This window comes from Heterodontus francisci, chromosome 13, assembly GCF_036365525.1.
Source record: "Heterodontus francisci isolate sHetFra1 chromosome 13, sHetFra1.hap1, whole genome shotgun sequence".
Taxonomy (NCBI): Eukaryota; Metazoa; Chordata; class Chondrichthyes; order Heterodontiformes; family Heterodontidae; genus Heterodontus; species Heterodontus francisci.
In genome coordinates this window covers 88,567,419-88,594,119 of record NC_090383.1, presented here as the reverse complement: position 1 = coordinate 88,594,119, position 26,701 = coordinate 88,567,419, and the positions used below count along the sequence as shown (strand labels likewise).

Here is a 26,701-nt window from a genome sequence, read left to right as displayed (position 1 = left end):
AATTCATTCATGGGATGTGGGCATCGCTGGTTAGGCCAGCATTTATTGTCCATCCCCAATTGCCCTCGAGAATGTGGTGGTGAGCTGCCTTCTTGAACCGCTGCAGCCCATGTGAGGTAGGTACACCCCACGGTGCTGTAGGAAGGGTGTTCCAGGATTTTGACCTAGTGACAGTGAAGAAATGGCGATATAGTTCCAAGTCAGGATGGTGTTTGACTTGCAGGGGAACTTGCAGGTGGTGGTGTTCCCATGCATTTGCTGCCCTTGTCCTTCTAGTTGGTACAGGTCACAGGTTTGGAAGGTGCTGTCTAAGGAGCCTTGGTGCGTTGCTGCAGTGCATCTTGTAGATGGTACACACTGCTTCGGCGGTGCAGGGAGTGCATGTTTGTGGATGGGGTAGCAATCAAGTGGACTGTTTTGTCCTGGATGGTGTCGAGCTTCAAGTGTTGTTGGAGCTACACCCATCCAGGCCAGTGGACAACATTCCATCACACTCCTGACTTGTGCTTTGTAGATGGCGGACAAGCTTTGGGGAGTAAGGAGGTGAGTTACTCGCCTCAGGATTCCTAGCCTCTGACCTGCTCTTGCAGCCACGGTATTTATATGGCTACTCCAGTTCAGTTTCTGGTCAATGGTAACCCACAGGATGTTGATAGTGGGGAATTCAGCAATTGTAATGCCATTGAATGTCAAGGGAAGATGGTTAGATTCTCTCTTGTTGGAGATGGTCATTGCCTGGCACTTGTGTGGCGCGAATGTTACTTACCACTTATCAGCCCAAGCCTGGATATTGTCCAGGTCTTGCTGCATTTCTACATGGACTGCTTCAGTATCTGAGAAGTCGCGAATGGTGCTGAACATTGTGCAATCATCAGCAAACATCCCTACTTCTGACTTTATGATTGATGGAAGGTCATTGATGAAGCAGCTGAAGATAGTTGGGCCTAGGAACGCCTGCAGTGATGCCCCAGAGCTCAGATGATTAACCTCCAACAACCACAACCATCTTCCTTTGCGCTAGACATGACTCCAACCAGGGGAAAGTTTTCCCCCCAATTCCCATTGACTCCAGTTTTGCTAGGACTCCTTGATGCCATACTCGGTCAAGTGCTGCCTTGATGTCAAGGGCAGTCACTCACACCTCATCTCGACTTCTGCTCTTTTGTCCATGTTTGAACCAAGGCTCTAATGAGGTCAGAAGCTGAGTGGCCCGGGTGGAACTCAAACAGAGCGTCACTGAGCAGGTTATTGTTAAGCAAGTGCCACTTGATAGCACTGTCGATGACACCTTCCATCACTTTACTAATGGTGGAGAGTAAACTGATGGGGTGGTAATTGGCAAGGTTGGACTTGCCCCGTTTTCTGTGTGCAGGACATACCTGGACAATTTTCCACATTGCCGGGTAGATGCCAGTGGTGTAGCTGTACTGGAACAGCTTGGTTAGGAGCGCAGCAAGTTCTGGAGTACGGGTCTTCAGTACAATTGCTGGAATATTAGCCTTTGTAGTATCCAGTGCCTTCAGTCGTTTCTTGATATCACACGGAGTGAATCGAATTGGCTGAAGTCTGGCACCTGTGATGCTGGGGACTTCAGGAGGAGACCGAGATGTATCACCAACTCGGCACTTCTGGCTGAAAACTGTTGCAAATGCTTCAGCCTTATCTTTCGCACTGATGTGCTGGGCTCCACCATCATTGAGGATAGGGATATTTGTGGAGTCACCGCCTCCAGTTAGTTGTTTAATTGTCCACCACCATTCACAGCTGGATGTGGCAGGACTGCAGAGCTTAGATCTGATCCATTTGTTATGGGATCGCTTAGCTCTGTCTATCGCATGCTGCTTACGCAGTTTGGCACACAAGTAGTCCTGTGTTGTAGCTTCACCCACTTGACGTCTCATTTTGAGGTATGCCTGGTGCTGCTCCTGCACTCTTCATTGAACCAGGGATGGTCCCCTGATTTGATGGTAATCGTAGAGTGGGGAATATGCCGGGCAATGAGGTTACAGATTATGGTCCAGTACAATTCTGCTCCTGCTGATAGCCCACAGCACCTCATGGATGCCCAGTTTTGCATACTAGATCTGTTCGAAATCTATCCCATTTAGCACAGTGGTAGTGTCACATAAAACAAAGGAGGGTATCCTCAATGTGAAGGTAGGAGTTCGTCTCCACAAGGACTGTGCGGTGGTCACTCCTACCAATACGGTCATGGCCAGATGCAACAGCGACAGGCAGATTGGTTTGGACGAGGTCAAGTATGTTTTTCCCTCTTGTTTGTTCCCTCACCACCTGCCGCATACCTAGTCTGGCAGCTATGTCCTTTAGGACTCGGCCAGCTCGGTCAGTAGTGGTGCTACCGTACCACTCGGTGATGGACGTTGAAGTCCCCCACCCAGAGTCAATTCTGAGCCCTAGCCACCCTCAGTGCTTCCTCCAAGTGGTGATCAACATGGTGGAGTACTGATTCATCAGCTGAGGTAGGGCGGTAAGTGGTAATCAGCAGGAAGTTTCCTTGCCCATGTTTGACCTGATACCATGAGACTTCATGGGGTCCGGAGACGATGTTGAGGACTCCCAGGGAAACTCCCTCCCAACTGTACACCACTGTGCTGCCACCTCTGTTGGGTCTGTCCTGCCGGTGGGACAGGACATACCCGGGGATGGTGATGGCAGCGTCAGGGACATTGTACGGTATGATTCCATGAGTATGACTAGGTCAGGCTGCTGCTTGACTCGTCTGTGAGGCAGCTCTCCCAACTTTGGCACAAGCCCCCAGATGTTAGCAAGGAAGAATTGGCAGGGTCGACAGGGCTGGGTTTGCCGTCGTTGTTTCCGGTGCCTAGGCCAATGCTGGGTGGGCCGTCCGGTTTCATTTAGTTTTTTGACTTCCTAGCAGTTAGATACAACTGAGTGGCTTGCTAGGCCATTTCAGAGAGCATTTAAGAGTCAACCCACATTGCTGTGGGTCTGAGTCACATGTAGGCCACGCCAGGTAAGGGCAGCAGATTTCCTTCCCTAAAAAGGACATTAGTGAACCAGATGGGTTTTTACAACAACTGCTAATGGTTTCATAGCCATCATTAGACTAGCTTTTAATTCCAGATTTATTAACTGAATTCAAATTCCACCTTCTGCTGTGGTGGGATTCGAACCCTTGTCCCCAGAGAAATACTCTGGGTCTCTGGGTTACTAGTCCAGTGACAATACCACTACGCCACCGCCTTCCCTGCCTTTTAACAAGGGACCCTCCCCCTGCAGCTGGCAAGCAACCTGCATGAGTTTGCTTGGTGTGCTCCGTGTGGCGACAACCCCCAAGGCACCACCCACACTGCCGCTGAGCTAATACTGGCAGAGACGGGATGAGGTCCTTAATTGGGCATTATTTGCCCACTTAAGGGCCTCAATTAGCAGCAGGCAAGAAGGCCATCCATGGGCCTTCCCGCCACAGACTTAATTGGGGTGGAGGCAGAAAGGTGGCAGGGCTCCCCCACCCACCCTGCCACCATCCTGCCTATTTGAATGCTCTCCCCACCTCCAAACGCACCACCGGGACAGCATAAAATTCCCCCCTATAAAACCATTGCATTCAGATTAAAATTAATCCATTTACTTACAAGTAAGTTAATATACAAAAGCAGTAAGAAATAGCAAGAGAATAAAAGTACAACACTTATATAAATAGCTTTAAAACAAAAAGGCAGTCCAAAATCCTGGTAGTTCTTTTCAGTGGCATCTCTGATGGACATTACACAGGTGATTAGATAAGGAGTTGGTTAAGCAACACAAAGTAAGGAACTGGATTATCACTAGGCTGTTCTTCAATTATATGGATGTCTTTGTTGATCATTTGATGTTAAAATTGACCCATTTGAGGTCATCTCAACTTTTAGCTGATTAAGACAGTAACCATTTTTAACACTTAAGTAGATGTAAACTCTAGTCCCTGCCCAGCTGACATTCTCTTTACTTTTGACACCTGACCAGTAACTGAAACAACAATTTTGATAAGCACGAGTTGTAGTCACCATAAAATACCCACTGCCCTTCAAAGGGCAATTATCTGATTAGTTTTAGATCAAAGGTGACTGGGGCTTCAGTTGAGATCCCCTCAGCAAGGGAGTTGGCTGAAGCCATTTTATGAAACAAAAATGCATTTACGCTGTATTATTAAAATTGTATGAATTTCCCAACTTTTTAGATACCACTGGCACCAAAAATGAAAAAAAAATGTCTTTAGTCCCCATCTTGATAAGCAACAAACTAATCAATGTGTTTTTCCACTGCCACATTGAGCCAAACAAAATAATTAGCAGGACCCATTTTTACCCACTTATCCTCATGTTTCAGTATAATAACTGTAACATAGAATAATGGCCCAACACGTTATGTGGTAGCACCAAGTCATACAGATTAAGGAGATCCTAGGTCTGTATTCTGTCCAGGGTTGAGGTACTTTATTTCAACCAGACCAGCAGTGAGGCCATTACAACTGGCCAGTTAAGGAGGACCAAAAAAGTCACTGAATGTTATAGTACAGGAAGCCATTCAGCCCATCATATCTGAGCCAGCTCTCTAAAGAGCTATCTACTAAGTTCCATTTGCCTCTTATCCCTCAAACCTTTAAAAAAAAAATTATTTTTCAAATATTTATCCACTTCACTCTTAAAAGCTATTATGGATTCTGTTTCCACCACTGTTGCTGGTAGGGACCCCATCTGATAACAATCCTGTGTAAAAATAAATTCTCTGAACCATTCCCATCATCCTTTTAGTGATCTGAGCATTGGACAAATTTGAGCTGATTAGAGTCAGCATGGATTTGCGAAGGGTAAATCATGTCTGACTAATGTATTTTAAATTTTTGAGGCCATCACTAACATGATAGATGTTATCGCCATCCAGAAGACACTGGATAAGGTTCAGCACAAGAGATTAACAAAAAAAATGTACAGAATTGGAGGCAACCTTGTGTCATGAACTGAAACTCAGTTAAGAGGTAGGAGATCAAGTAGGGATAAAGGTTATGTACTCTGATTGACAGAATGTGACAATGCTGTACTCAAGCTTCAGCTCTCACTACTTCTATCCATGACTTGGATGAAGGAATAGAGTTATATATTGAAGTTTGCAAATGGCATGAAGTTGGAAAGCACAGTAAATAGTGCAGATGGAAGCAAGAAGTTACAAAGGGAACTTGATAAGGGAGAGGGGGAAGAACTGTGGCAAATGGAATTTAATGTGGACAAATGTGAGGTCATCCACTTTGGATCCAAGACAGACAAATCAAAAGCATTTTCTAAATGGTGAAAAGTTAGGAATTATAAAAGGAACAAAAAGATTTGGGGGGTCATGTGCACAGGTTCAAAAATCAAAGATTAATGGAATGACGGCCTTTATTTCAAGGGTGCTAGAATACAAAGGGAGGAAGTTATGCTGCTGTTATCTGGAGCTTTGGTCAGACCCCATCTAGAGTATTGCATTCAGTTCTGGGCACTACATCTCCGAAAGGATACATTGCCCTTGGAGAGAATGCAGTGCAAATACACCAGAATGATAATCTAGCCATTTGAGCCATGTTATGAAAACAAGTTGCATAAACGTGTCTGGTAAACCGTTGAGTAGAGAAGATTAAGGGTGATCTAATCATGGTGTTTTGGGGCGGCACAGTGGTTAACACCGCAGCCTCACAGCTTCAGCGACCCGGGTTCAATTCTGCGTGCTGCCTGTGTGGAGTTTGCAAGTTCTCCCTGTGTCTGCGTGGGTTTTCGCCAGGTGCTCCGGTTTCCTCCCACAGCCAAAGACTTTCAGGTTGATAGGTAAATTGGCCATTATAAATTGCCCCTAGTATAGGTAGGTGGTAGGGGGATCTGGTAGGAATATGGGATTAGTGTAGGATTAGTATAAATGGGTGGTTGATGGTCGGCACAGACTCGGTGGGCCGAAGGGCCTGTTTCAGTGCTGTATCTCTAAATAAATAAAATAAAAATGATGAAAGAATGTGATAGGGTAGATAAAAAAAAATTTCCTCTGATGTTAAATGCAGAAGAAGAATGTATAATTGTAAAATTAAAGCCAAGCCATTGAAAGAGTGAAATAAGGAAGCCTTTCTTCACACAAAGGGTGGTGGCAGAAATGTGGAACATTCTCCCCCCAAAAAGCTGTTTGTGCTCTGTCAATTTAAACTTTCAATAGTGAGATAGACTTTAGTTAGGTATGGATATCAAGGGATACCAAAGGTGGGTGCTTCGGGTTGAGGTGCAGATTTGGCATGAATGATGGAACAGGCTCAAGGGGCTGAATTGCCCATCTTGTTACTATGTTTACCAGCCAAGAGAAACTTTTTCCACTATTTACCTCAACAAAACCTCTTCACAGTTTTGAACACCTCTAATCAGTTCTCCTTTTAACTTTCTCTGCTCAAATAAATGTGCCTCTACTCACATTTTTGTTATCAGTGAATCACTTCAGTACCCTTTACATGACCTTGAATTCACTCCAAAATAAAAACTGGATACAATTTTCTAACTGAAACCTAATCAGTGAGTTATACAAGTTGAACAATCTTTTTATTGTTGTACTCCACCTACCATTTATAAAACTTAAAACTGTGAAATAAAACTACAAGTTAACAACGTATCCTTCCACCTTTAAAGATTTATATATCAGAACTCCAAAGTCTCTCTGCTCCTGATTATTATCCACTCAGCCTTGCTAAAAATGAATGTGTGGACACTAGGTAAGGGTAGCAATTATCTCAGCCCTGGTAAGCCACACGTTCAAATAGTCCACTGACATCAAGGTACGGGTTTTCCAATATCAGAGTGCAGTTTGTCCATATGCCTCCAATCTAGCCAAGACAAGTTCTGGAGTCAGGCTAATTAGCATGTTTGTGATGCAGCCCTTACAGAATTTGAGCAGGGAAGAGATGGTTAAATTGCTATGATTCTGGTTGTACTGTACTGTTTCAGTCAAAGAAAAACAAACCTTTACATTTTGTCTTGCTATTCTCAAAGTTTTCCACTCTGCAATTAATTTCACTAAGTTATGCCACATTTGAAATTGTAAAACCCCCTCTGGTGCCTTAGAAGGGGAAATAACTGATTCTGAATTTTCCAAACACTTTGGACATTTAAAGGGTGGCCACTTGGGCAAGGAACTGGATGGCCAACTATACCCAAGCATGAATCACTGCCTTCAAGAAAAGAGCAATGGAGAACAACATCTTTATTTATTTAGCGATACAGCACTGAAACAGGCCCTTCGGCCCACCAAGTCTGTGCCAACCAACAACCACCCATTTATACTAATCCTACATTAACCCCATATTCTCTACCACATCCACACCATTCTCCTACCACCTACCTTATCAATATCATGAATTAGAGTGTTTAAAGCCTTTCTATCCCTCCTCTTCCAGACCGCATTTGAAGAGGTGGCGAGGGGGAAAAAAGGTGAGAAAAATGGAGAAAAAGAGGTACCACAGAAAGGATGAGAAAAGCTCGAGAGAATCAGCCCATTCTCACACACCTGCTAGCAGTTGATTATAGAGCTCAATGGTGGGGAATTGGGAGGAAACAACATTTAAAGAAGGAATTGATCACTTTAGAGCCAAATCACCTTCAGAATTAAAAATGCAAGTTGCACTTAATGGTTTTCTGGGATTACAGTAACAAAGTAACAAGTCATTCTTGGAGTTTGCTACTAGTGTGTGGCTTTCTTGAATTTCTCCAACAAACTTATTTATTCTTTGACAATTACTAGCACCTGTTTAATCAAAGGAAACAGCTTTCTGATTTTAATGATCAGAATGCCAAGCAGCGGTCATTTTTCATACTTTTTCTCAACTCACTTGCAAGCCACTACTGTAAAGATAGATCTCTTCAAGTCATTCAGCATACAGGCCTAATAAGTAGACTTTGCCTCTTTTGTAGATAGTATCGATTTTGTTTCCCAAAGAGGTAGACTTTTCCTAACAATTATTGTAATTATTGTGTCTACCTTGAGGCACAGTGCGGCCTTCATGCAGAGATATCCACCACTGGCATGCTGTTCTCCCTTTGCCAGCTACAGCAGAAATGCCGCGAACATTGCTTTCATAGATCTCGCCAAAGCTACTAAGTATCATCACCTCATTCCATGACAATATGAAAGGCACAATTCAGCATAGCGGTGCCTCATCAGACCCCTTTCCTATCCTGAGTGGCAGGGCTGTGTTCTCACACCTACATTGTTTGGGATCTTCTTCTCACTGCTGCTCTCACATGCGTCCAAGTCTTCAGAAGAAGGAATTTTCCTCCACACAAGATCAGGGGGCAGGTTGTTCAACCTTGCCCGTCTTACAGCGAAGACCAAAGTACGGAAGGTCCTCATCAGGGAACTCCTCTTTGCTGACGATGCTGCATTAACATCCCACACAGAACAGTGTCTGCAGAGACTCATCGACAGGATTGCAGCTGCCTGCAACAAATTTAGCCTAACCATCAGCCTCAAGAAAACGAACATCATGGGACAGGACGTCAGAAATGCTCCATCCATCAATATCGGCGACCACCCTCTGGAAGTGATTCAAGAATTCACCTACCTAGGCTCAACCATCACCAATAACCTGTCACTCGATGCAGAAATCAACAAGCGCATGGGAAAGGCATCCGCTGCTATGTCCAGACTGGCCAAGAGGGCGTGGGAAAATGGCACACTGAAATGGAATACAAAAGTCCAAGTGTTTCAAGCCTCTGTCCTCAGTACCTTGCTCTACAGCAGTGAGGCCTGGACACCGTATGTCAGCCAAGAGCGATGTCTCAACTCGTTCCATCTTCGCTGCCTCCAGAGAATCCTTGGCATCAGGTGACAGGACCGTATCTCCAATGCAGAAGTCCTCGAGGCGGCCAACATCCCCGGCATATACACCCTACTGAACCAGCGGCACTCGAGATGGCCTGGCCATGTGAGCCGCATGGAAGATGGCAGGATCCCCAAGGACACATCGTACGGCGAGCTTGTCACTGGTATCAGACCCACTGGCCATCCATGTCGCCACTTTAAAGACGTCTGCAAACGTGACATGAAGTCCCGTGACACTGATCACAAGTCGTGGGAGTCAGTTGCCAGTGATCGCCAGAGCTGGCGGACAGCCATAAAGGCAGGGCTAAAGAGTGGCGAGTCGAAGAGACTTCGCAGTTGGCAGGAAAAAAGACAGAAGTGCAAGGGGAGAGGCAACTGTGTAACAGCCCCGACAACCAATTTTATCTGCAGCGCCTGTGTAAGAGTCTGTCACTCCAGAATTGGCCTTTATAGCCACTCCAGGTGCTGCTCCACAAACCGCTGACCACCTCGAGGCGCTTACCCATTATCTCTCGAGACAAGGAGGAGGAAGAGGAAGAGAATTATTGTAATATCTTAGTATTCATCTAGTCAGTTAATAACAAAAAATAGAACTCCTCTCCTGCAACAGTCCATGGCTCAGTGGGTAAATGCATTTCAAGGAGTGCCCCAGTGGAATGCAGAATATGAAGGTCATGTACAATCTAGTCTTTGATGCTAGCCAATCTCAGCTACAGGTGGGGGTTGGGGAAGCAGAGAGGAGAAATGGGAGGGGTGCAGCAGATGAATACAAACTAAGGAATACAGAAAAACATTCAGACTCCTAACTGCATTGCAAATACACGTTGCTGGAGAAAGTGCTCGATTCAACTGTGGCAGCCATACAATACCCAGTGCAGTCACTAAAGTTCACTCAAGACTTCAGTGCAAGTCACTGCCTTCTGAAGAAAACACATGGAGAGAAGCTAAAAAGGCTATAATGGGAAGCTTCATCTTCCCCAATAGTTGATCATCCAATATGCCTAGCATTGAAGTCTGGGAACTGAACTATTTCTAGATACGATAAATGGTTATTTCCTTACACAACACATTAGGGAAGAAGCGAAGGGAAATTTGGTACTGGAACCAAGTTTTAATTGTGACCCAGTATTACATAGAATTGCACAATGTACTGCACAGAAATAGGCAATTTGGTCCAATAAATCCATGCTGGTGTTAAACTAGTTTCACACTGTATTGATTTCACTCAAAGCACTCTTATCAACTGCTGAATAAATCTGTTTTGACACTTAGAAATGTCATGTAAAGATTGTAAAAGAGGATGGCAAATGGGAACAGGCTAGGAAATGAGTAGCACCAATCTTAAGTTAGTCTTTACAGCATAGGAACAGGCCATTCAGCCCAATTGTTCTATGTCTACATTTATGCTCCACACCTGCCTCCTCTGACCCCTTTTCATCCAACTCTTTCAGAAAAATCTTCTATTCCTTTCTTCATGTGTTTATCCAGATTCCCCTGGCATATATCTATGCCATTTCCCTTAACTACTACACCTGTGATAACAGGATCAACATTTTAACCACTCTCTGGGTAAGTGCTGGGGGACCCCTAGACAACTACTGACCATAATATCATCTTTAACTTGATCAATCAGATCTATGCTGCTGGAAATTTAATGTTAATACTAGATTATAAAAGGGTTAAATTTGAAAAGATGGCAGAAAGCTTGTGTAAGATGATTGGATAGTCCTACTAGTGGCAAATGACAAAACTGATGAAAAACTAAATGCTTTTAAAACTATCCTCATACAAAAAGAACTCATCTAAGTTCCTAGCATTAAAGGAAGGTAAAAAAATAGTACATATTAATTAATTGATCATATACAAAAAGACTAATTAGACTAAAGTAGAAATATTTTTACATGTTTAAGAATAACTCTCAGGAGAATAAAAATAGGCATTGAAAAAGTAATAAAAGCTGATTCTGGAGCAGTCAAAACAAACTCTTTGCAGAATCTTGGTCAGGCCACATTAGAATGCTATGCCCAATTTTGGTCTCCGCACAGTGAACAATATAGAGACCTTGAAAAGGTTCAGAGGAGGGCCACTAGATTGATACCTAGTCATGACACGTCACTTATCATGACAGGCTTTCAGAACTGAAGTTTATTTTGTAAAAGCATATTCCTCAAAGAGATATGACTATGGTTTGCAAAATAGCAGAATAGAGTCGAGCCACATGGTTATGCTATTTGAGTTAGATAGATTAGAAAGGACCAGAGTCATAAGTTACGAAAGCACAGAACTAGACTCTACTTCTTTTCAGAGAAGTTGGCTGGAATAAGAGGTTTTTTTTTTTTTTACAAGCATTCAAAAGGATGCTGGACAAGTTCTTGGGACTGTCAAACATCTTTATACTTTGAAGATAGCTGGGTGACTGGGGGTTAGTGTCACTGGTCATTATGGTCTCTTGGGGCTTCCTTCATTTCCTAAAGGGGTCAGAGAGAGAGATTTCCTAAACTGGCCTACAGAATTTTCTTCTCTTCAGAAATCACCTGACTGTGGGCAAGAAGTGCATGTAATTTACACAATGACTTTCCGGTCTTTCTTTTTTGTACCTTCTATGAGACACACAAGCTCAAAAGGAGTTTAACCCAAATCCCTGCGTAAGACAATATACCATTAAGTCAACTGGGCCCATGTTGCTTTTATTTTTTATTTATTTATTTTTATTTAGAGATACAGCACTGAAACAGGCCCTTCGGCCAACCGAGTCTGTGCCGACCAACAACCACCCATTTGTACTAACCCTACAGTAATCCCATATTCCCTACCACCTACCTAAACTAGGGGCAATTTACAATGGCCAATTTACCCATCACCTGCAAGTCTTTGGCTGTGGGAGGAAACTGGAGCACCCGGCGAAAATCCACGCAGTCACAGGGAGAACTTGCCAACTCCGCACAGGCAGTACCCAGAATTGAACCCGGGTCCCTGGAGCTGTGAGGCTGCAGTGCTAACCACTGCGCTGCCCTTAATTTTAAAGACCAAACAAAACAAAAGCACAAACAGTATGAAGATTTTTTTCCTATTCACCCTATAAATTATTGGCAATAGCAGAACATTTCATGATATCTACACTCAAATTTCTTTGAAAAAGAAATAGCTGCTAGTAATTCCAACTTGAAAGTGAAGTTCCATTAATCAAATGTTTTTTACTTTAAAATCTATTGCAGGTGCATTCTAATGAACCATCCATATAGATAGTTGTCAATGCAAGAGACTAGTACTAATGCAACTTCTCCTTTAAACGGAATTTGTATATTCGCATTGACTTCAGAGTAATCACCATTCATCTAAATGTAAAAATAGTTTGCAAAGACAAACGCCATGTAAATAAAAAAGGATGTATTAAAATTATTACATTGTATCATTTTGCATTCAATTCTAAAATCATGATCTGCTTTTAAATCACAGATCATTGCACAGCGATTACTTCTCCAAGGTTAAAACCAAGTATCTACTATAAAGTCACCAACAGAGCAGATCTCAGATTTGCTTCTGTTTTGTACTATGTTAGCTGATCTTATTCAAGGCAGAAGTTGGAATGTTATGAATGGATGGTTTTGATGCTCTGGGCTAGAGAAGGCAAAAACCAGCTACAGCTCCCATTTGTGGTCACCATCTAGTTACTCCTGTGGCATGAGTGGACATGAGAAATGGGTTGGACCCTATTTTGTCATGCTTCACAGTTGACTGACCTAATACTTGCTGGAATCACATACGAAGAATAGCCAACACAGACAAAATACTAGAAGGCCACCATACAACTGCACTGGACAGAAGGGAATTAAATTGGAAGAGGCTGGTGGGAGAAAAGATCCATCTAGTGCAACGATTTAATGAGACTTGTCTATTTTGGTTTAATAAAATGGCTATTTGATGCATTTCACACTCAAAAATAAACACAACACTGTGTGATCTGTCCTATTCTTATTTCCCCAAACTTTACAGCTGACATTTCCATAATATTAACAGCCCTAGACAGTTCAGGTAAAAATGTTTATGGTTAACCCAATACTGTATAATAAAACAAAACTACAGCAGCTTTTGCTTCACATCGTTGCAAGTTCAGATAAACCCAAAGTAATGACATAATAACTCTGGTTAATTCACTGACCCAATTCTGTAATCAGAGATTCAACTGCTCTTCCAGAGTTTCACTTAATTTTTTTTTATTCGTTCGGGGGATGTGGGCGTTGCTGGCTCTGTCAGCATTTATTGCCCATCCCTAATTGCCCTCGAGAAGGTGGTGGCGAGCTGCCTTCTTGTACCGTTGCAGTCCGTGGGTGTAGGTGCACCCATAATGCTGTTCGGAAGGGAGTTCCAGGATTTTGACCCGGCGAGAGTGAAGGAACAGCAATATAGTTCCAAGTCAGAATGGTGTGCGGAGGGGAGCTTGCAGGTGGGTGGTGTTCCCATGTATCTGCTGCCCTTGCCCTCTTGGTGGTAGAGGTCACGGGTTTGGAAGGCGCTGTCGAAGGAGCCATGGTGAGTTGCTGAAGTGCATCTTGTAGATATACAGACTGCTGCCACTGTGCGTCGATGGTAGAGGAAGTGAATGGTGAAGGTGGTCAATGGGGTGCCAATCAAATGGGCTGCTTTGTCCTGGACGTGTCGAGCATCTTGAGTGTTGTTGGAGCTGCATCCATCCAGGCAAGTGGAGAGTATTTCATCACACTCCTGACTTGTGCCTTGTAGATGGTGGACAGGCACTGGGGAGTCAGGAGGTGAGTTACTCACCGCAGAATTCCTAGCCTCTGACCTGCTCTTGTAGCCACAGTATTTATGTGGCTGGTCCAGTTCAGTTTCTGGTTAATCGTGACCCCCAGGATGTCGATAAGGGGATTCAGCGATAGTAATGCCATTAAACGTCAAGGGGAGATGGCTAGATTCTCTCTTGTTGGAGATGGTCATTGCCTGGCACTTGTGTGGCACAAATGTTACTTGCTACTTATCAGCCCAAACGTGGATGTTATCCAAGTCTTTCTGCATCTGGGCGTGGGCTGCTTCAGTATCTGTGGAGTCGCAAATGGTGCTGAGCATTGTGCAATCATCGACGAATAGCCCCACTTCTGACCATATGATGGAGGAAAAGTCATTGATGATGCAGCTGAAGATGGTTGGGCCTAGGACACGACCCTGAGGAACTCCTGCAGTAATATCCTGGGACTGAGATGATTGACCTCCAACAACCATCTTCCTTTGCGCTAGGTATGACTCCAACCAGTGGAGAGTTTTCCCCCTGATTCCCATTAACTCCTGTTTTGCAAGGGCTCCTTGATGCCATACTCGGTCAACTGCTGCCTTGATGTCAAGGACAGTCACTCTCACCTCACCTCTGGAGCTCAGCTCTTTTGTCCATGTCTGGACCAAGGCTGTAATGAGGTCAGGAACTGAGTGGCCCTGGCGGAGCCCAAAATTGAACACCAAGTTGCCCCTGTATAAATAGGAGTCAGTGTTATAGGTATGCTACTTGCAATTGAGCAATATTGGCTCTCACCTTCATATTTCTGTTTGCAGCCTGTGCATCTCAGTTCTCTAGGCCAAATCTCCACTACTGTACAAAACAGACACACAAGCTCAAAAGTGAAAAATGGAAGCAGCATGGAATGCCTACAAAGAATAACAACACCAACTTGTATTTAATGTAATACAACTTCCCAAGGTGCTTCACAGAAGCATTGTAAAACAAAATTGTGACACTGAACCATATGAGGAGATATTTGAAAAGATGATCAAAAGCTTGATCAGAGGTAGGTTTTAAGGAACATCCTAAAAGAGTAAAGAAAGGTAGAGAGATGGAGCAGTTTAGGGATTGAATTCCAGAACTTCTGGCCTTTGCAGCTGAAGGCACTGCCACCTTTAGTGGTGCAATTAAAGTCGGGGATGCTCCAGAAGCCAGAATTAGAGAAGTGCTGATATCTCAGAGGGCTGTGGGGCTGAAGATTACAGAGATGCGAAGAGGTGAAGCCATAGAGCGATTTGAAAACAAGGTGAGAATTTTAAAAATCAAGGCGTTATTTGACTGAAAGCCAATGTATGTCAGCAAGCATGGGGTGATGGGTGAACGGGGATTGGTGCAAGTAAGGGCACAGACAGCAGAGTTCTCCACAGCAGGAAAAGAAGCCATTGCAGGTGATTCTCTGACTATGATTAAATAGATATAGATGGAACCAGGCAAGTGCAGTCCCATTCAGTTGGATGATGGTGAAGAGTTGTAGGAGGATAGAGGGGTCAACGGTGTCAAAAGATGCTGAAAGGTTGAGAAGGGCAAGAGGGAATAGTACAACTGCAGTCACAGTCACATGGCATGTCATTTGTGACTTTAAGAGCGGTTTCAATACAGTTACAGGGACAGAAATATGTTTGGAGGGATTCAAAGATGAGAGTGTTCTGGGAAAGATGGGCATGGATTTGGGAGGTGACAACGTGTTCGACTTTGAAGAAGGTGGTTGAAGCTGGGGCAGTAGTTGCAAGGATGATGGGGTCAAGGGTTTCTTTTTTCGAGGAGGAGATGATGACGACAGACTTGAAGGAGAAAGGAACAGTACCTGGAGAGAGTGAGTGTGAGCGAGAGCGGTTAACAATAAATCAGATAACACGGGAACCAGGAAGAGAAGTTGGATAATTGGCAGTTTAGTGGGAATAGGGTCAAAGGGGCAGGAGGTGGGTCTCATGGAAAGATGAGCTTGGGGAGGGCATTAGGGGAGATAGAAGAGAAACTAGAAAACAATTAGTTCAGGGCTAAGGCAGGCAGCAATGTAAAAGCAACTCAGGATTCAAGATTATTTTCTTCATAAACTCCAATAAGAGTACACAAAATGGCAACAACACTAGTTTTACTTGTAAGAAATACATGAAAGTTGCTACAGTTTTAACACAGTTGCTCTTTATGTGCAAGTGATGCCACCTTTAATAAAAATCAACAGTTTGTTCAATGCCCTAGAATACAAAAATTCTGCTGGTCGCAAAGAAATTCATACATTTTTCTGTGTAAAAAAACCTAAATGTTTAGACTGGCTAAACCATCTCATGTTACATAATTTTAGGTAGGGACAGCATTCTGCAGAACAGTGCAAAAGTCTGTATCAATGTGCAAGCACAAAGGTTATGCTGTACTGCACTGGAAAAAGCCAACCTACATAAAACAGATACAAAAATTGTGAGTGGATATTGAATTAAAACCATGTATCCAGTGAACAAATAAAATTACCTACTATACTAAAGTACATGCAAGCACGGTCACAAGCCAGTTGGTTACAAGCCAATGTATATTTGTACCCTAAGTGACTAAAAATTATTAATACTCGGGAATTGGCAGGAAAGAGATTTAGGACCAATAAGAGTCAGAGAGATCACAGACTTTTTAAACTGTGCTTATTTAAGAGTGATACACATCAAAACAGTACATATTTTAAAACCAGACTATACAAATCTTGCACCAAGTAACACTTAAACCATCATTATTTGCAAGCTTGTTACGATAGAGCCGGCCTACTCACAAACCAGTGCAGACAAAATTCTCAAAAACAAAGATCACCTTCAAAACTATTGGTGCAATCCCACAAAGTACAAATTAAGTTCTCCCTTCTAATCTAGTTAGATTCATCTCTAATTAAACACATAGTGTGAGATAAAAATAAGGATTACCAAAATTCAAGAAAAAGAAGAAATTAAGATTTCAATATTAATAAGATTAAACAAGCAACATACTTTCATGTTAGGCCCCAACCTTCCAAGAATGAGGCACATGAATTTTGTCACAAACATTGATTTTAAACTGTTACTGGAGTGAAGAAAGGACTTGTTAAACAGATCGGCCGTGGCTGGAAACATTTGCATATTAACAGACTATGTTTGGTAGGACAAAGCTGCCATGATCGTATCTTTTGGATGATCAGCCATGATCGTATTGAATGGTGGAGCAGGCTCGAAGGGCCGAATGGCATACTCCTGCTCCTATTTTTCTAGGTTTCTATTCCCTAACATGTTCAACCCACAATGGACTTTTGACCACCAGATGTGAAGGTGGGAGAGCTCACATTCCAGGTTGACTGCTAAGATGGCCGAATACACAAACAGACATGGTCAAACCAGCTAGTCATATGACTAACCTGCTGGGCAACCTGAGTTTTTTGAATTTGTACTAACACTTTGGGCAGAAAATCTGTTTGCTCCTGAACTGAGAAGATCTTTCCTATCTGCTCCCATCTCTTTCTCACAAGCCTCTGAATCCACTGAAGACACATGAACCCCAAGAAAGAAAAATCTCCAACAGTGAACAAGGTTTAAGAATAATAATACTGGGACCCAACGAAAAGCAGGATCAACCTACAATCAAGAATTCTATAGTGAGCTCGAAGAACCGTAACAACAATTCTTCAGATATTGCCTCAAACTTTTCTACTTTATTTTTCTTCTGCTCTTTTCTGTCTCTACTGGCAAGTGTGTATTACGTATGCATGCTAGCATGGGGCACGTTGTGTATCCGTTGCCGTTAACCAAATTAAAGTTTAAGTTTAATAAATTTCAACTTTTCTTCTTTAAACCTAAGAAAGCCTGTTTGTGTTGGTTTCTTTGCCTTATAATTGGAAAGCAGTGAACAAGGATTCACCAAGGGGGAGCTGAAAACAGTGTGTTTAAAATTAAACCCTGTTACAGTAAGACCAGGTGAAGGCTGAGAGGGAACCCTAGACACCTTTCTCACCTGGTCGTAAGAGTACAAAGATCTTTTACACTGACAAGTGGCCATACATGGCATCAGTAATTTACTGTTCAACAAAAGATTCTTATCAAAGTGATTTCTCAACCAAGAGTTAACTAGCAGTTAGGGCCAACAATACCAAATTACGTTTAATAGTTTTTTAAATGATATTATACTAGACTGAAGTACAATCAATCATTCTTCAATAAACTGCTGTTTTGGGAGGCACGATGAAGAGAGAAATTGTGCTCAAATGAAATTCTTTTGTCAAACAGCTTTAAAAAGCAGTGCTAATAGATTCAGAATAATATGTATGCGGTTGTGCCAGAGCACTGGAGTTTACTGGGTAATAGGCCATAAGTTCACATAAAGGCCGGCTCAGGTCTGCAAATGATACCCGACCTGAGCCCGACAGAATGTTCAGTTAACCTAGCTTCCGTTTTTCACTTTTTAAGCTTGTGCAGATAAGCAATAAAAACTCTAACTGGACTTAAAATGTTGTTTAAAAATACATTAAGATTGGAGCCATATACTGGGAGTGGTGATAGAGTGCGTCCCCACCCGGCCCAACCTGACCCGAGCCCAAATGCCGGACCCGGAAGAGCAACCCGACCCAGACACATGTCGTCGGGTGCGAGTCGGGCATGTTCACATGCCTGTTCACATTTAAGCACCAAGAAAACATACATCATTCATAAACCAACAAACACTCAGTTCAAGACTAGCACAGGAAAAGGTATATGAACAGTTTGACTACCTATCTTCTTCACCAGGAATAGTATGCAATAGTGATGGTACAGAAACCTAACCACACACAGACAAGCTGGGGATTTATTTCACACCAGTTACTTATGCATACCCCTATGTACTCTAATGAGCATTTAAATTTACCCTGTAACAGTGAAATCTTGAAAACCCAACATAAAAGTTTTAAAACAGACATAATTCTGTTGTACATAAACCAAATGTTCTGCAATTTCCAATTATTGCTTAGTGACATTTACAGAACCACTCTACTGAATAAACACATGTTAAACTGATATAGTCTTATTTTGTTACAAATCTGCTGCAATAGACCACAAAGTTAATCAGAAAAATTAAAATTCAGCATTTAAAGTCTTAAGATAACTTAAAATAAACTTACTTGCATGTTTATCAGCAAGTACTATTAGACTGTTTGAAATATCTCGGCGCCGGTAAAAACAGACCACCTTTGCTTCCACATTGCCACTTGCTGTCTGGAAAGAATAGAATAGTCAATATTATCAAACCATGCTTTTTTTTTTTTTAGGGACATAGACCGCTATAACATGTTTTAATATCAGTAATAGAAACGCATGAATCACCACATGATGTTTACAAATGTATGTGCATGCACACATGTATATGTTTCATGACAACTACCCGCATAGAATATACAGCACCTTCAATGTAGAAAAACTCGAGGCATTTCAGAGATGTGAGGAAAATGGATGGCAACCCAAGGAGAAATTAGGAGGGGTACACATTTAGTATATTATTTCACATTGGAAAGTAACTTTCTCTGCCAAACAGAAAACTGTCTCATAACTCTTTTTGCCTTCATGTTCAATTACACCCCCTCCTTTTAGACCCTCACCACACTAAACCAAAACAACAGGCCAGCTGAACCCACTCACCAAAAATATGCAACAATGATGCTTGGACTGACTTGCCTTCCAATTTATCCCCCCCAAGTTTGACAGCACTTTCTCATTATTCTGCGGGGATAAGTTTAACACTACCCACCCAGCAGAAACCAAGCAGGTGGGCAAATAAAATCACCCAGGTTACATACTCATTGAAAAGCCTCCAGGAAACCATGATTCCAAATATTAACCTGTTCTACTCAGCAGGCGGCAAGGACATCTTGCCAAAGTCGGAACGGCCTTCTTTATAGATGTATTTTTGGTCCCAATTACAGCATCAGGGCCTGAGTGCAATTTTAACTGGTGGGTTGAGCTGGGAAGCAGCAATGAGAGGCGCCCAGATTTTTTTTTTTAAACTTTTCTTGTGGGGCCAAAAGGAGCATAGGAGCTCCTAATAAGAAAAGCTTTGGCCTTCCCTGCAGCATACAGGAGCACCACCACACTCCTACAATCCCCCGATTCCCGTTCTCGAATATGAGGAGGTGCTGAAAGGAGGGTCCTCATCAAGCCCATTATGGGTGCAAAGTCAGCCAGCAGGATTTAACTGAGGCCCGGGAGTTAATGTAACCCAGGCCTCATTTCTGTAGCAGCGAGTGAATTTCCAACTCATCCTGCTACCCACCCATCCAAAACCTGCCCACCGTGAAAACTGGGTTTTGTGCCTCACCTCAGAGGCGAGATGAGCAGAACAAGGCTTATGCAGAATCGGACACATATTTGGACATATCCAGAATGTTATCTAAAAAATATTTATACAATATACTCAGACCAACATATTCCTCCAGGAACATGTGTAACGATATTATTTTAAAAATTAACATTTATCTCAGATTCAATTCTCTCAGACACATCCTCATTTTGATTCAGTGGAGATCGCCCTATCATCCAAAGCAGGGCTGATGTCAGAAGCAGTCCTTGTGCACATTAAATGTAGCAGATTCAAATTTCTCGTGCTGCAAGAAATTATTGCATCACATCACCATTACAGCCAAAGTAAGATCTTAATCCTGATTTTAATGCATGTTTGTGTACAATGCCCCTCGTAACTGCCTGCTCTTCTCTGATGCAACCTTCTTCAAAAAGCATATGTTGGGTCTCAAGCTGAGGCTGGAGCAAGGAGTGAGCCTGTGTACTCAGGGTAAGGTCGCAGCCTTTGAATTTTTCCTCACTGAACATTCAATGCCATCTTCCCTACTCATTTACTCCTGTTCCACTTTCCCCTTGATTTTCAGAGTGATCTGGCATGCCAACCCCAACTTGTTCCCATGCAATAATATTTATGGTTTACTTGTCATAAAAGGTGAATGAATAGTTAACTCGATCTGACTCTACACCATGAATTTCACCCCACCCATCCACACAAAAATTAATGGCTGCATCCCTTTAAATATCATATGCCTTCATTTTTGTATCAAGCCTTTTACATGCACTTTACCAAAGTCAGTCTGCACATACAACATCCATGGCATCCCCTTTCATTTATACACAGCCAACCCTTAAAATCTACTTTCTACAAGTCCATACTTTTCTAACAGCACACTAGCTTCATCCTGTATTACAAACACTAAACTTTCACCCACCACCAAGGTGCAATTAATCCACTGGAAGCATTGTATTTATATCTCCACTGATAACTAATTTCTTACATAGCACCCGCAACAAAGGGGTCAGATTTCAACTGCTCAGAAAGGTAATCCAAGTGGCCACTAGACTTTTCCGTAACCATTTGTTTCATGATCAGCTGACATTGAGCAGGTCTTGTAACAAAGCAACACTGATGGGGTCATTTCTTTGCGCTTCACCCCATTCTCACAATACTTCATTACTGCAAAATGCCCTGACCCAGGAAGAGCAAAATTCTCTGCAACTGCGTCACATTAATTCACATAAATAGTAGTCATGGAATTCTATCAATCACCAGTTACTTTGAATGCCCACACTCAATCATCAGGGTACAATCCAGTAACAGGAATGCAAGTAGTATTTTGTGCTGGTTGGTAGACTAAGTATAAAGTAAAATCTCCAAGGAAGTGCAAAACATGGTTGGAGTACTATCACCAAGACTTATGGAGGGACAGGACTCTGATTATGAACTATTTATTCCCACACCACTAAAATCCTGGCATTAAATGCATTTATACAGTACCTTTAAAATAGCAAAATGTCCTAAGGTGGTTCAGAGGCACAAGAGAAAAAATGGACAGAGATGCATATGAGATAATATTAGGAGCGGTAACCCAAAGGCTTGCGAAAAGAGGTTTAAAGGAACATATTAAAAATGGTAAGGAGCTTGGGAAGAGAATTCTAGACCATTGAGACTATGTGGCTGAAGGCACATATCCCAACAGTGCAGCAAAGAGAGGACGACGCACAAGAGACTGCAGTCAGAGGACCAGAGATTGGGGGAGAGTGGCTGTAGCCACGGAAAAGGTTACAAACTCAAGAGGGACAAGGCCACAAAGGGGCTCAAAGACAAGGATGATCATTTTTGAAATTGAAGCATTGGAAGACACAAAGCCAATGCAGGTCAGCAAGAACAAGTAGGATGACAAAGCAGAACAGTGCCAGATATGATACAGACAGCAGAGTTTTGGATGAGATTAAGTTTAGAGGATGAGAGGCTGCTCAGCAATGCATTGAAACGGACAAGTTTGGAGGTAGGAAAGGTATGAATGAAAGAATCAGCAGCAGATAGGTTGAGATAGAAGCAGAAACAGGCAATGTTATAGAGGGTGAAGTAGGATGGGATGTGAGCAACGCTATCAATACCAGCATTTATTGCTCATCCCCAATTGTCTGAGCCACCTTCTTGAACCTCTTCAGTCCATATGGTGTAGGTACACTTAACACTGCTGTTAGGGAGAAGATTCCAGGATTTTGACTTAGCGACTGCAAAGGAACAGCAATATAGTTCCAAGTCAGGATGGTGTGTGACTTGGAGGGGTACTTGTAGATGGTGGTGTTGCCTTGCTTTCGTTGCCCTTGCTCACCTAGGTTTCAGAGCTTGCGGGTTTGGAAGGTGCTTTCCAAGGAGCCTTGGTGAGTTGCTGCAGTGCATCTTTTAGGTGGTACAAACTGCTGCCACTGTGTACCGGTGGTGGAGGGAGTGAATATTTAAAATTGGTGGATGGGTTGTCGACCAAATGGGATGCTTTGTCTTGAATCGTGCAAGCTTGAGCATTGCAATCAACCATGCAAGCAGACAGTATTCCATCACACTCCTGACTTATGCTTTGTAGATGGCGGAAAGGCTTTGGGGAGAATGCCTAGCCTCTGACCTGCTCTTGTAGCAACAGTATTTATATGGCTGGCCCAGTTAAGTTTCTGGTCAATGGTAACCCTGATACTGTCGACAGTTGGGGGAATTCAGTGATGGTAATGCCGTTGAACATCATGGGGATATGGCTGGGTGCTCTTTCTGAAGAGTAGAATGTAGGGCTGGAAGCTCGGTTCAAGAACAATTAGGACACCAAGATTGGAAAGAGTCTGGTAAGATAGTAGCAGGAGTCTGTGACAAAGGTACAGGTTAGGGATGGGATCCAAAAGCAATGGCCTTGGGTCTTTACGATGTTTATCAGGAGGAAATTGAGGCTCATCCAAAAATGGATGGTCGACAAGCAGTCTGCCAACAAAGATCAAAAGTACTGGTGGGGAGCCAGAGCTCAGTGTCATCATAGAAGAAACACAAAGATTTACGACACAGAATGAGGCCATTCCACCCATCGTGTCCATGCCAGCCGAAAAAGATCTATCCTGTCTAATCTCATCTTCCAGCTTCTGGTCAGTAGCCCTGTAAGTTATGGCACATCAAGTGCATATCCTTTTTTTTAATGTTATGAGGGTTTCAGCCTCTACCAACCTTTCAGGCAGAAATTCCAGACCCCCACTAATCTCTGGCTGAAATATTACTCAATTCCCCTCTAACCCTTCTACCAATTACTTTAAATGTGGTACTGTGGCCCAGTGATTTTTTTACCATCTATTTTCACACAGCAAGGACCCACAAACAGCAAAGGGGAAAAATAACCAGATAATTTGTTCTGGAGGCATTGGATGGAGAACTTCCCTGCTCTTCAAAAAATTCAACGTATAGTGCAGACAGCACCTTGGTTTGATGTTTTATTAGAAAGACAGTACTCCCCAAGTATTGCACTAGAAATTAGAGTCTAGATTGTTTGCTTAGGTCTCTATAATGGCACTCAAACTCATGACTTTCTGATTCAAAGGCAAGAGAGCTACCACTAAGCCAAAGCTGACAGCATAGGAAACCAGCAGTTGCCTAAAGAAAGTGAAAAAAACAAGGGGTGAGTCATACCCAAAATGTTTTCAAATGCGCTGTGACAGCTGGAGTCGTCAAAGGCAGCAGAAACATAGCTACAAGTCACACATCTTCTCAATTACTAGCATCCTATGGCCCAGAAAGAACAGAGATGGGAAAAATATGAAGAGGGGAGAAATTAAGAGTGAATTACCTTCAAAAAACTTACACAAACATTCAAAATACCTTATTGAGCTCTTCTATTCTTCTAATTAGGTAAGGATTACTGGAAGAGTTTTCAAAGTAAACATAGTCTGTAACAAAAAAAGTGAAATCCAGTAAAGTCACATCAACATTCCCAACAAGTGTTTACATACAACTTTCCATAGGCTCAGTAGTTATGGGCCACAATTTCCTGATGTCAGCTCTGGTCGTAACAGAGCACAAGCCACAAATGGCCCCAGCACCACAAGTTAAGAAGTAAATCAACCAGAGTTCCTCCTGCTGACCCAAGTGAGGATACATTTGGTTCTGATGGCCTCCACAATCAACCAAATTAGACTCAAACTCAAGGGTCCCCACATTCAAGAACCTGCCAACACTCTGGGCAAGATCTTAACTCACTCAAAACCCATCCACTTGCAGAGTTAAAATCAGGCCCTTTGTATCAGTATAAATGGCACTGGGGCTGTGAGGGTTAAACTATGAGGACAGATTGCATAAACTTGACTTGAATTCTCTTGAGAATTGAGGGGCAATCTGACTGAGGTGTTCAAAATGCTGAAAGGATTTGCTAGGGTAGATAAAGAGAAACCACTGCCTCTGGTGAGGGAAATCAATAACAAGGGGGAATAATTTTTAAATTAGAGTTTGGTCATTCAGGAGGGTTTTGTTTCTACACAAAGTATTGAAGAAATCTGGAATTCTCAAACCCAAAAGGCTGCAGATGCTGGGTCAATTGGAGTGTTCAAGATTGAGATCAACAGATTTTTGTTAGGTATGGGGATGGAACAAAGGCAGGTTAATGAATTTGAGGTACAGATCAGCCATGATCTAACTGAATGGTAACCCATGTTTGAGGGATGAACAGCCTACTGCTATTCTACCTAGGCTCACAATGGGGAGCATTCACTTGGGTGAGGTATCAGAGGGTAAACTGTGCTGATGGAAGTGCACTCCCAACATCAAAGGCTTAGGAACAGGAATAGTGAGAAAATATTTATAATCTCAAATTGAACACAACACATTGAAAAATTCCATTATAAATACAATAAAAACGTTCACAATATTAATTTTTCTTCAATGAAAATTAATTTTAACCACCACCCCATGTACTTGGGACACCAGTTGTTTCTTTCCCAAATTACGGAATTATCCTTCACTATCGCATGAAGCTTCTCACAGGAACTGGCAGTAAATGGCTGTCTGAAAGTCTCCCGGGAGAAGGAAGGGGGCCGGCATCTTAAAGGTTAACAGAAACTGGTGGCAGCAAACGCAGATTATCTGCCCGGTGATGCTGCAGCCATGCTATTTTTTTTTAAAAAAGTACTCCAAAAGATGGCATCTCTCCTCTTAAAATAAATGTGCATTTGCCTTTGAGTTTACAATTTTATTAATACTGGATTCGGTTTAAAGCGGGTGATTATTTAGGAATAAATGGCTTTTGTTCAACCTCTAAAGGGAAGGAGGAGCGGTGCAGCACACCCCAGGTTTTTAAGGTACAGGCCTAGCACTAAGGGTGAGTAAGTGTCACTTCGCCATTTTCCCCTCTGATAATAAATGTATTTGATCAGAGTCACTGACCCCGCCGCCTTACACTCTCACACACAACTAGTACAAAATAAAAAGTCATGCAACCACTTCAAACAACTTTGCAAAATATTAAAAGAGTAGTTTTTGGGGGGGGGGGGGGAGGGCATTTTTCGACCAACTGAGTCCTGACGATGAACTTTCCCAGTTATAATTTTTTTTTTAAAAGGTGTTATTATTTACTCCTGCAGTTTCACAACAACAAATAATAAACAATAAGGCCGGGCTCAAAGTCTTTTATCAATTCACAAACTGATCATCTTTTCCCCCCCACCACCACCGGCCACCGATTTCAATAAATAAACAAACATCAGCCGGCACCTACCTCCGACCCTGTACATATTTGCCGCCATTCCGCCCCCTTTATTATTGTTTTTCCCGGTTGGCGAGAAGCTGATATTGGGGGCGGGGGGGGAGAGAGGCGGTTGGTCTCCTGCCGCCTTTAAGGGCTTTGAGTGTGAGGGAGGAAGGGAGGGAGACCGCCCGTGTCACCAGGGAGTTTCCTGCTCCTTCCGTCGCCTCCTGCTGTTGTGGCGGTGCCGCGGCCAAAGCGGCCTCGCTCAGCGCCCTGACTCCCCTCCCCCACCCTCAACCCTTCCCCCCCAACTTCAAACCCCTCCCCCACCCACACTCAACCCCTCCCCCAACCCCTCCCCACCCTCAACCCCTCCCCTTTCCCACACCCCACCCTTCTCCTCCCTTACACCCAACCAAACTACTTCCTCAGCCTCAACTGTTCCCCTCCCGCACCCTCAATGCCCATCCTCAACCCCACCTCTTCCCCCCACCCTCAGCACCTCCCCTTCCCCACCTTCCCTCCACCCCACCCTTAACCTCAACCCGCTCCCCTTCCACCCACCCCCACAAGCTCAAATGTTCCCCTCCCCCACCCTCAACCCCACCACCACTCCTCCCTCACGCTAACCCCGAACCCTGCCTCCAACCCACCTCGACCCCCACCTTCAACCCCTTCCCCTCCTGCAATGCCACACCAAATCCTCCCTCATGTCTAGTCCCAACTCCTCCCCTCCCCTCCTTCCCCACCACCACCACCCCACCATCTACCCCACCCCCGGCCCCCCTCCCTCCTCGTCTCCAACCTCAAATCGCTCTCCCACCTTCAACACCTCCCTAACCCACTCCCCCACGCACCTTCCCCTCCCACCCCCCTTCTCCATCCTTAACCCCTCCCCTGCCTCACACCCATCTCATCCCTGGCTCCTTCCAATCCCACCCTATCCCCACTCACCCTCCTCAGACGCCGCCCCCCCCGTGACTTGCTCTTGCTACCCATCCCTCTCCCGCCCCTCCTACCATCCCTACCTCCTCCTGCCACATGCCTCTCCCCCTCCCCTCCTCTCACCCCCTCCCCCTCCA

General features: G+C 43.4%; 1 protein-coding gene across 14 annotated transcripts in view; it reads right to left on the bottom strand.

Moving 5' to 3' along the window:
* The window catches only part of mta3 (metastasis associated 1 family, member 3), a 366,201-nt gene extending 340,287 nt beyond the window's left edge, over positions 1-25,914 (bottom strand). For 13 of the 14 annotated variants that reach the window (XM_068045144.1, XM_068045146.1, XM_068045152.1 and 10 more), the window contains exons 1-3: positions 25,650-25,914; positions 23,762-23,829; positions 18,735-18,828 (exon numbers count right to left, since the gene is read on the bottom strand). In XM_068045144.1, the coding sequence (XP_067901245.1) occupies positions 18,735-18,828; positions 23,762-23,829; positions 25,650-25,677 (190 nt within the window). In that variant the 5' untranslated portion in view covers positions 25,678-25,914. Of the gene's footprint in view, positions 1-18,734; positions 18,829-23,572; positions 23,666-23,761; positions 23,830-25,649 lie in introns of those variants that run through there. The other variant, XM_068045148.1, reaches the window with a different exon arrangement.
* Between the last annotated feature and the right edge of the window lie 787 nt (positions 25,915-26,701).